The following is an 11,343-nucleotide window of genomic DNA, read 5'->3' as shown; positions in this document are numbered from 1 at the left end:
TTCCACGTCAGGTTGAACCACAATTTCAGTATCATCAACATGTGGAACAAAATCTCCTATGGGCCCCTCCTGTGATGACTTGCTGTCTCCTTTCATTAGTAGAATTGTGGGCTTTTGCTTCGCCAATATTTATTTCAGCATTTAATAATTACGAAATAATATGTAACAATCAACTTCGATAATAATATTGGCAAAGTAAACACACATCTTTTACTTCGGAGTTTACAAAACCCTAGCTTCACTAATAATTTTGGATAACATTTTATTTTGCCATATTATATTTGATGAAGTAAAATGGTTAAAAAAATTAAATTGAAAAGTGGTGAAGTAAAAAGATGAACCGGAACCCTGGAATTTTGATCTCCTTTCACCTTCATTCTTTCCAACTTCGCATCTTTCGTACCATAAAAAAAATTGACGGCGCGAACCCCTTTTTCTTCAACCCTATCGGCCGCCGATTTCCATCTCCAGCCGTCCACCACCGCCGGAAACTGCACACCTACCCAATAAAAGCTGCACGTTTTTGGCTTTCTCACTAACGTGCGCGGTGATCTCTATGCTGTTCTCTCTTATCTCCTCTCGTGCCGACATCTTCTCGCCGAAAACGAAAGCCATCGAGGCGGAGCATCAAAATCATCGGCGCCTCACAGAGTCAGGAAGAAAGTTGAGGCGGAATCATCTTCCTCTGCTACTCCTCTCAAGCGATCTAGAGATGACAGTGCTTTTACCAAATGGTATCTCCATACCCGCGCTCCTCTTTTTAGTGTGTTATTCATGTTTTTGTTGCTGTGAAATTATTGCTGATTTTACTTTTCTATAGAATTTTGACATTCAGCTTCCAAAGTTGGTGAAGGGGATCAGGAGCGGGACTAGATGCTCCTTCAATTAGAGCAAGAGTGCTTGGATGTATATAAGAGAAAGGTTGACCATGCTGTGAACTCACCAACCTCTTGTCAGCACTTGGAGAGAAGACTTATATCGGAATTGTGAGTGGTTGCCTTGGAATTATGTGGAAACAGAATTGTACATTATGAAGGGCTCTAGAGGTGATAATAATGCGAGTTATTATAATGATCCTGTTTCATTTGCAGCCTGACAAGACTTCGAGAACGATTAAAGAACAACTTTCAGCTATATATCCTGCGCTAAAAAAGCTTTGGAAATAGAAGGATGAAAGAGTAAAAGATTTTTCTGACGTTCAATCTCAGATACAGAAAATATGTGCAGAAATCAATGGATCTGGCGAGCAGGTGGACAGTGCAGCAGTTGACGAATCTGATCTTTCGGTGAAGAAACTAGATGGATTTCAGGTCCAGCTCCAAGATCTTCAAAAAGAAAAGGTGAAGCCTTAAACTTTCCTTTAAATTAGCTACGGGGTACTTATTTGGCTGATTCAGCAATTAGAAAGTTTGTGGTTTTGTCCATTTGTTTCTTGCAGAGTGAGAGGTTGCACAATGTTCTTGAATTCGTGAGCACCGTACATAATATTTCTGATGTTCTTGGCATGGACTTCTTTAGTACTGTCAATGAAGTCCACCCAAGCCTCAATGACTCCGGGGGCATGCAGTCAAAAAGCATAAGCAATGATACATTGTCTAGATTGGCTAAGACTGTCTTAACACTGAAGGAAGATAAGAAGCAGAGGTTAAAGAAGGTATTCTACTAGTTCGAAACTGATTTTTCCAGATATACTGATACTGGTGTTGACCTTCTCAACTGATGTGTTAATGAAACGCTCATTATTTTTGTCAAGGAGACCATTCTTTTGCAATATTGTGCAAATCAGATAAAATGGCTCCCTGAAAATTTTTCATCCTCACACCCTAATGGTATCCATAGGACGTGTGTCCCTAGTTCTTAACCTTTTTGGTTACAAATTCAGAAAATTCTTGACTAAGTCCAACTCTTCACACCTGATATTGCATTATTGATTCCCACTTTAAGAATTTTCTAAAGGTTGGTAAATATTTGCTAGGGAGGAATTTCTTGTAATTACAATTTTCTTCACGAGGGTGCTTGCTTTTTAATGAAGAGCTTTATTCTTGTGAGTGAGTTAAGTAGGCTAATTGACTTTGTCTGTGTCACGACTTGTGCTCACACTACAGCTTCAAGAACTGGCCACCCAGCTAATTGATCTTTGGAATTTGATGGATACACCTCAAGAAGAACGTAACCTGTTTGATCATGTTACTTGAAATATTTCAGTATTAGTGGATGAAGTTACTATTCCTGGGGCTCCACTTTTTAGTGTGATTTTCATGTTTTTGTTGCTGTGAAGTTATTGCTGATTTTACTTTACTATAGAATTTTGACATTCTGCTTCCAAAATATTGCTGGATTTTTAGTTTCCTGTCATTCGAGGAATCGAGATAATTCGAATTATAAATCTATAAATAAAATGTTGTATTAATTTAGTTTCAGTTTCCTTCTATGAGAATCCTTCTTGTTAATTGTTAATTTGAAGTTTGAGCATGCAGTTTCAACATGAATGTGTTTTAATTTTTGGATTTTATAATGGCATATTGCGAAAATTGCAGTGAGGAGTGCTGCAAAGGTGTTCTGTTTGCGTTGAGAAGCTTTCATAATTGGAGCGTTGTTGCAAAAATTAAGATGAATCTTGGTACTTACTGTTAGATAATCTTTATATTATTGATTTGTGGTATATTATTTATTGTAGGTACTTTATTCGAGACCATTGAAGGTACCCATAAAATTTTGGATTTTTCAAAAATTTATTTTGACTTTGTAGCTTGTATTTTGAGTATCTTTAGATTGTAGAAGTGATCTTGAAATTATAGGCAGGTTCTGTTGATTGGTTTATTCGATCTTTTTACATTACGTAAAATTGTGTTGGTTGTTTGAATGAAAGTGATTATGTCTATGTGGATTATTGTTTGTTCCATTTACGTACCCTATAGTGTTTAGGTAAAATGTGTAATATTTACCACAAGTTTCAGTGTTTAGGGAGAGAACCATGTTTTGTTTTGCTTCCTACTCAAGGGGGATTTTTTCTAAAGAATACAAACAAGCAAGACTTTTGTTTCTAGAATCTTGAGTCTGCTCAATTTATAATGGATTCAATGTAGCAATTAGAAGTGCAAGTCTTGCTGAGGATTATAGGTATCCGAAGATTATGCACAAGACAACAGATAATACGTCCTCTTTATTGAAGTGAAGCATCGTAATGACAATGATGATATGTTAGAATTTATATATTTTGATCAAATATAATCACATATGATACAACATGTAGTTTACAAATTATTAAAAGATAATAAAAGAAATTAGTATAATAAGTGAAAAATGATTGAATATTATTTTCCATTGGGTCTTGATTTTAATTACCTGTACATTCTTTTAAAGCATACCAAGGCCAGTGATTTATGGTTAAGAAGCATACTCAATGGAATATTTGCGCCTTGACTTGTGCCATGGTGTAAGGGCTAGATGAGAGCCTTGAGCCTATGTGCACGCCTGGTGGGATTTTAATAATGATTTTTATTACCTCTCCATACACCTTTAACAGTTCTTACATTGAAATTGTCATGATCAATATTTGTCATCTGTACAAAATTTCATTTATTATTTATTTCGTTTTGTGTAGGCTGAGGAGCAGAAGTGCAATATCAGTGCCCATCTTGAACTTCTAAAGAAAGAAAAGCAAGATATCTCTGGTACTGCAGATATTCTAAATGAGGTCTGTATTTTTGTGGAGTTTTTTGGTTCCGATCCACGAATCTTGTTCTCTAATCAGTCACTCTTCTTGCATTTCAGTTGAGGACGACCGTATTAAACTACGACAAGGCCCCACATCATAGGCTTGTGAAGAAGTAAGTGCTTGATGCTTTTTCTTAAAAACTTTTTTAGTTAAGATTTGGTTTAACACTTGGGATTGTGTAGCTTGATCTTTCTCTTATTTGGTGACTGGGACTGTTAGAATTTTATAGATGATTATCATGTCAACGAGCCTATTTGTTTACTCTTGCTCTGTCTTGGTTTGGTTATGGAGGTTATCCTCTGTTTTAACTTTTATTCACTTCAAACTTTTGTTCTTGGATTGTCTCTGCTCTACCTGTTGTAACTTTGTGCTGGAAATGATGGAAATTCTGTACTTGGCACATTCGATCATATATTGTGGTCTTGTGTGTGTGTGTGGCTTGAAACAGATACAAAACGGTTCTTACATTTATTTTTACAAAACGTAAATGCATTTGTATTTTTTTTTGGCGAAGATATTGTGTCGATTGCAATATGCTGCTATGTCTTTTGAACTTGGCATTGTTCTTTTTACATTTCAGTTTGCAGGATCCATCAAGAACTAATATTACAGCCAAGCTCAATTTGATGAAGTTAGAAGTGAATGGAGCGAATTCGTCTACTCCTATGTAGGTGCCTAAATTGGTCGTGAACGTTGGGATAAATCTTTGTTTTATCTTTGTGGATTATTGGATATACTTGTTAGAAAACTTTTAGAACGTTTTGTGGAAATATTTGTGGATACATGCATTTTCGGGTTATAGTCGTGGATTCGTGGATGCATAATTGTGGATTTGTGGATATACGGATGTTCGTAATTTTTGGATGGATAATTTATGAATCTAATTAGTGTATTTTTAGTTTCAAAAATATATATATATATATATATATATATATATATATATATCTATCGTGGTATATTTGTATCTAATTAAAATTATTTAATTCGTATCTATTACTTCGTCACTTAAAGAAACTACTAAAGTAAAAGTGATGCTTTTACTTCACCAGAAACATAACCTGTGAAGTTACATAGAACAATTACTTCATCATTCAATGTAATTTTCGAAGTAATATATATTCTATTACTTTTTCACTTAACGAAATCGCTGAAGTAAAAGACATTTTTTTACTTCGAAAACAGTCCAATCCTGAACCAGTTTTGACTCTGTGAACCGACCAAAGATTTCGGTAAAGAAAAATGGAAGGATAATTATTAATAGCAATTGAATATACAATCAATCGTCTTTGCTACTAAAATCCAAACTGACAAAAGTTTGTCATAATAACACAAAAGAAATTGCTGTAATAGTTCAAGGAACCCAGCAAAAAAATGCTAAATATGTGCACTGAAATTTCTGGAAAAACTGCTAAAAGATGAAGATTGAAATTTGCAAAAATATTGCTGAGAAGATAGAGCTTTTGGAGCTGTGTTTTTGTTGTGAATTTGCGAGAGCTTTCCATTGTTGTTGCCGAGAAGCTTTTGTTTTCAATTTTCGGAGTAACTCCCCACTTCTTCCATTCCTTACTGGGCCACGTTCTTCCTCCATATCTCCACTACTCAATTTTGACCAAATCTTTTATTTTTAAACTTTTTATTGCTCGCTCTGCCGCTAGTCTTTATTGGGTTCGGATCTCTTCACTTCTGTCCGGCCAAGATAACTGGGCTTCAAATTTTAGAAACTGGGCTCAGACTTATTCTTCGTTTTGGGCCATGAAAAATAATTTTATTTTTTCCTAGTAAAAATAATACAAAGTGTTGTATCTGTGATTTATCAGTTGAGGTGCTGCAAACCTCATTATAACAAGAATCAGTCGAGGGCTGCGTTCTTGAGTCTAGGAATTCTGGGATAGGCAATCATGTGTAAGTTTTATTCTTGGAGTGGGCTGTTGTAAGTTGATTGTAATAGTCAAAGTCTTCTAGATTGAATCTTTTCAAAAAAGAAAAAGGGGTGAGGTAGGAGTCTTTGAAATCTCCGAACATGCAGAAAAAAAAACCTCTGTGTCATGTCATCATACTTTCAGTTGTGTATTCTTACTTACTTGCTTCTCCGATCAATCCACTGAATTACTAGTTCTAATCTGTTAGTTGACATCATTCCGCACAACACACTTGTTTGTCAATTAACATCGATACACAAAAAGAGAGGAGTTCAGTTGACTGACCGCAACTGAACCAAACTAAGAGTTACGAGGGTTAACTACTATACTAATATAGAGAAATCAGTTTATCATGCAGTTTCTCACCCCTGAACAAATCTTATCAAGTAGTGAACAAAAAATGGGGCGCAGTCCCAATTGTACACTCCCTTCGTTCTACGAACCTTTGTTGATTCTGAACTTCGTTCGCTAAAGAACCAGACGGATCCTATTACATATTATATTTCCTAAAATAGACTAATAAATTAATTATTTTCACATATGTTTGATATTGGAAAGTAATATATTTATACTTCTATTCTATATTATAAAGTAGTCCTTAGAGTAACTATTTTTGGTGTTGTAACATTATCCACTTTTCAAATTTTTTTACAAATTTTAAGTATTTTTTAAATCCATATCTATATTTATAAATTTTAAAATAGTTATATCACTTTTAATTTTAAAAAATAGTGTTAAAATTCATTAATATGAAAATAGCAAAAATTATCATATTTAAATAATTATTGTAACGATACAAATACACAGTACGTGCAAAGAGACACAAACTTTTTTTTAACTAGGCATAAACTTCTTAGTTATAATATATTGTGTTACTTTTCCAGAATAAAAAATGATAAAATTTCATTAGTAGGATAAACCTATCTTTCACCAATAATAATTAGTAGGATAAACCTATCTCACTATCTTACTATTTAATTATAAATATGCACCTTTTAAAAACTAATATTCAATTAATTTAGTGAAGTGCATAACGAAATTACGGTAATGTCCATTTTTTACACAAAAAATAAAATTTGATGATTATAAAAAATTTCACCCTTATCATCCTAAAATAGTCTTTCTTTTTAAATCTCCAATCTTATTTTTATCTATATTTAAAATTTATAGATAGTCCATTACAATTAATAAAAATGAATAGTTCTTTTGTGAGACGCTTTCACGGATATCCGTGAGACGAATTAACTATGTACATATTTATAATAAATAATAATACTTTTAGGATCCGTTTGAAGTGAGTGATAAGATAAATAATATAGAGATAAGTAATATTTTGTAATAAAAAATAAATAAGAATGATAGTTAGTACAAGATTTGATTTGATTGATAGATTATAGTTTGTTTGATTTGATTGATTATATTTTATAAAAAAATAGTAAATTACTATTTTATCCTTTTAATAATTAATAAAATATGAATACTATTATTTATAAAGGGTAATATAGTAATTTAAATTCAATAATTTGATTGATGTAAGATAAATAATTAATGATTTGATTGATGTGAGATAAATAATTGAAAGATGGATAAATAATATGACAAAAAAACGTGAGACTAGATAAAATTATTAATAGGTAGATTAATAATCTTAGACTTCAAACACATCCTTAGCATTAATAGTAATATTTTATCATGAGTGACTCAATTTGAAGATCCGTCTTACAAAAAATTTAACCGTGAGACTGTCCACATGAGATTTTGTGCTAATAAAAATATTGAAAAAAAGTGGCCCACATGATGTGTGTGAAAAGAAACGGCTGCTCACGGAAAAAAAGGAGAATAAACCTTTTTTCTTGAGAAACTAATAATCATGTTTATCAATTTATGAAAATGAAATTGGTAACTGCATAAAATTTAGAGGGTGTTTGACTAAACTTATTAAAAAGAGCTTATAAGCTTCTAGAACTTAAAAGCTGTTTTACGAGCTTATAAGCTGTTAGAACTTATTTTAAAAATAAGCTGTTTGAATAAACTTATTTTAAATAACTTAAAGATGTTGATGTGTTTGGTATTATAAGATCTTTTTATCGTCGAAATTACCAGAAAGAGTATAACTATATGAAAATAATGTTTCGAGTTATACATATATGAAAATAGTTTTAGAATAAACATATATTAAAAAATAAAATTGTTATAATATTTTATTTTAGAAAAATTTATGTGATTTGAATTTTTTTTAAAAAATAATATTTAATATTTAATGGGTGGATGATATGATGGAGATTTATTAAAATATTTAAGGATATTTTAGAGAGATAGAATGTTAAAATAATATCTTTTTGAAAAAAGTACATCCCCTTATTTTTTTAAAAACAGCTTATAAGCTGTTTATTTTGACAGAATTATAAGCTGTTTTTTAAAAAAATTACCAAACAAAATTTAGAGCTTAAAAGCTCTAAAACAGCTTATAAGCTATTTGAAAAAGCTTTTAAATTTTGCCAAACACACTCTTATAAGCAAAGTAATGATGTCAAAGGTTGAAAAGAGTGCCAGAGGTAATTTTGGAACGATATTTTTTTTTTTATGCAAAGTCAGTTTTTAAAAGGGACTTTCCTTTAATTGATAGTATAAATATATGATTAATTAGCTCCAATATTTTTTCTTATTAAATAATTTATCCGTATTAAGAGATTTATGACTTATGAGTATATATATATGTTATAACTTATAACGGTGTTGATTAATAAAATGAGTTTTTTTATTAATAAAATGAGTTAAACACTACAAATTGTAAATTTCAACAAACACCCAAGCTTCAATATATATTGTCGGGAAACAATGATTGTCAATCGAAATGTGACCTTTTGAGTTACTATACAGCATTAAATATTTGAATTGCACTTTTATCGTCAATTATATAATTGGAATTATTGAGAGAGAATTGTTGGAAACAAATAATTGTATCTGTTAAGAGAAGTATCAGAACGATTAAGTTGTTGTATGATTTAAAATATTTTATTTTATTGTATTGTTACCATCAATTTTATAACTTTATTTTGGTAAAACGACAAACTCTCGATCATACATATATTACTAAAAAAGGCATTTTTTTTAATTCAAAATTAAAAATAAATTTTGATGAACACCATAATATAATTATTTGTGTGCATGGCGGGATAGTTAATCGCTTTCGTAAAGACGGGACATCACAATATGTTATAATAAGAATTTGGTAACTGTAAATTTCAACAGATAACAAATATCAATTATGTTATTATATATAAAAAATAAAATACAATAACGAAGAGTTTTCATTTCAACAGATAATGAATATTTGAGAAAGCAAGTCAACCAACGCGTTTTAAAGTTGTGTAAGAAGTCGTCGTTTTCATTTTGTTTCATCGTAGACTCCGACTTCATCTTCTTTCCAATTTGTTAAGACTTATTAACCACTCTCCCAGTTTAATTTGTTGATAGTGTTGTCACAAAATGGCCGGAAAAAACGAAGGACCGGCGATCGGAATCGACTTGGGCACTACTTATTCATGCGTAGCCGTGTGGCAACGGGATCGCGTTGAGATCATACCTAATGATCAGGGCAATCGCATCACGCCTTCTTACGTAGCGTTCAACGAAACCGAACGTCTCATCGGCGATGCGGCCAAGAATGTTGTGGCCTTGAACCCCACAAACACTGTCTTTGGTGAGACATCAGTTTCTTCATTCACTCTTCTTGTACGAGGCTCTGTTGGGATTATAATATTCTAAATAGTATTTTTCTACTGCAGATGCTAAGAGATTGATCGGTCGGAGATTCAGCGACCCTTTGCTCCAAAGTGATAAGGAACTCTGGCCGTTCAAGGTCATTTGCGGTGCGAATAATAAGCCCATGATTGTGGTTACTTACAAAGGCGAAGACAAACAATTTGCTGCTGAAGAGATCTCCTCGATGGTTCTCGCCAAAATGAAGGAGATTGCAGAAGCCTTTCTTGGATGTAATGTTAAAAATGCAGTTATTACTGTACCCGCCTACTTCAATGATTCCCAGAGGCGGACAACCAAGGATGCCGGAATCATTTCTGGGCTCAACGTGTTGCGAATTATTGTTGAACCAACTGCTGCTGCCATTGCCTATGGTCTTGACAAAAAATTATGCAGCTCTGGTACTGTAAAGAATGTGCTTATTTTCGACCTTGGTGGTGGAACTTTCGACGTTTCTCTTCTCACAATTGTGAAGGGTACATTTAAGGTCAAGTCAACTGCAGGTGACACCCATCTCGGAGGAGAGGATTTTGACAACAGGATGGTTAACCATTTTGTCGAAGAGTTTAAGAGGAAGCACAAAAAGGACATAAGAGACAACCCCCGATCATTGAGAAGGCTGCGGACAGCTTGCGAGAGGGCAAAGCGGAATCTATCTTTTATGGCACATACAAGTATTGGGATCGAGTGTTTGTATGACGGAATTGATTTGGACTCGAAGATAACACGAGCCAAATTTGAGGAGCTCAACATGGACTTGTTTCATGAATGCATTAGCCATGTGGAAAAGTGTTTGAAAGATGCCAAGATGCAGAAGGAAAGTATTGATGATGTGGTCCTCGTTGGTGGATCTATAAGAATTCCCAAAGTGCAACAGTTGCTTCAAGATTTCTTCGATGGGAAGGAGCTATGTAAAAGTATTCACCCAGACGAGGCCGTAGCCTACGGTGCAGCAGTCCAAGCCGCGATTTTGTCTGGCCAGGGTCATCACCAGATTCAAGACATAGTATTATGTGATGTCACACCTCTGTCTCTTGGTGTGCGTATTAGAGAGGATGAAATGTACATAGTAATACCCAGGAATACCGCTATTCCTACTAAGAAACAAGAATGGTTCACCACTTATGAAGACGACCTAACTAGTGATACATTCGAAGTGTACGAGGGTGAAAGGCCTAGAGCAAGCGACAACATTCTGTTGGGCGCGTTCGTTCTGTCTGGTTTCCCACCTGCTCCGAGGGGCGTCCCTCAATTTAATGTGTGCTTTGATATCGATGCTAATGGTATCTTAACTGTTTCCGCTGAAGACGAAACATCCGGTATTGCAAATAGCATCACAATAAGCAACATTAACGGTTTGCTGTCCAAGGATGAGATTGGAAGAATGTTGGAGGAAGCAGAGATATTAAAACTAGAAGATGAGAAGCTTAAAAAGAAATTCGAGGCAAAGAATCTTTTGGAAAAATATGTCTACGACACTAGAGATACTATCATGACTAAAAAACATGTTAGCTACACCAAAAACATAGAAGTCGAGATCAAGCGCGCTATCCAGTGGTTGGATGAACATCAAGTAGAAGATGCAGATGTGTTTGAGAACAAAAGAAAAGAGCTGGAGAGTAGATGGGATCCTCCTGTCGTTGCAAATTTCTAGCTTAAGATATCAGTGTACTCATTTTATTATCTTTAAATTATTATACATAATTCGACTTATAATCATTTCATTATCTTTGAATTATTATAATTAATTCGACTTTTTTTAAATAATCGTTTTCGAAGCTACTTGCAACTTGCAAGCCTTGGACTCAAGAAGAGGGTATAATTTTTTTCGAGGGAACAAGAAGAGGGTATAATTAATTGTTTGTTAAACTATAAAATCATAAAAATAAATACAAATTACTTAATTTAGGTATTATATCTTTGTTAGCATGTATCTATCTATTT

The 11,343-nt window shown here is 33.4% G+C and overlaps 2 protein-coding genes across 3 annotated transcripts; both read left to right on the top strand.

The window, feature by feature from the left end:
- Positions 1-413: 413 nt before the first annotated feature.
- Positions 414-4,549, top strand: LOC140866261 (uncharacterized). 2 transcript variants are annotated; one of them, XM_073271213.1, is made up of 8 exons: positions 414-734; positions 821-986; positions 1,092-1,340; positions 1,439-1,654; positions 2,678-2,701; positions 3,605-3,697; positions 3,775-3,830; positions 4,299-4,549. In XM_073271213.1, exons 4-8 carry the CDS (start codon positions 1,505-1,507, stop codon positions 4,387-4,389), a joined length of 414 nt encoding a protein of 137 aa, XP_073127314.1. In that variant the 5' UTR covers positions 414-734; positions 821-986; positions 1,092-1,340; positions 1,439-1,504; the 3' UTR covers positions 4,390-4,549. The 2 variants fall into 2 exon arrangements, with proteins under 2 accessions (XP_073127314.1, XP_073127315.1); XM_073271214.1 differs by lacking the exon at positions 2,678-2,701.
- Positions 4,550-9,082: 4,533 nt separating this feature from the next.
- On the top strand, positions 9,083-11,118 carry LOC140865923 (heat shock cognate 70 kDa protein-like). The gene is made up of 2 exons (XM_073270763.1): positions 9,083-9,340; positions 9,426-11,118. The coding sequence occupies exons 1-2, from the start codon at positions 9,127-9,129 to the stop codon at positions 11,051-11,053; spliced, it is 1,842 nt and encodes a 613-aa protein (XP_073126864.1). The 5' UTR covers positions 9,083-9,126; the 3' UTR covers positions 11,054-11,118.
- Positions 11,119-11,343: the final 225 nt, after the last annotated feature.

This window comes from Henckelia pumila, chromosome 4, assembly GCF_033568475.1.
Source record: "Henckelia pumila isolate YLH828 chromosome 4, ASM3356847v2, whole genome shotgun sequence".
Lineage (NCBI taxonomy): Eukaryota > Viridiplantae > Streptophyta > Magnoliopsida > Lamiales > Gesneriaceae > Henckelia > Henckelia pumila.
Note: the sequence above shows the minus strand (reverse complement) of the source record. Positions and strands in the feature narration are given on the sequence as shown.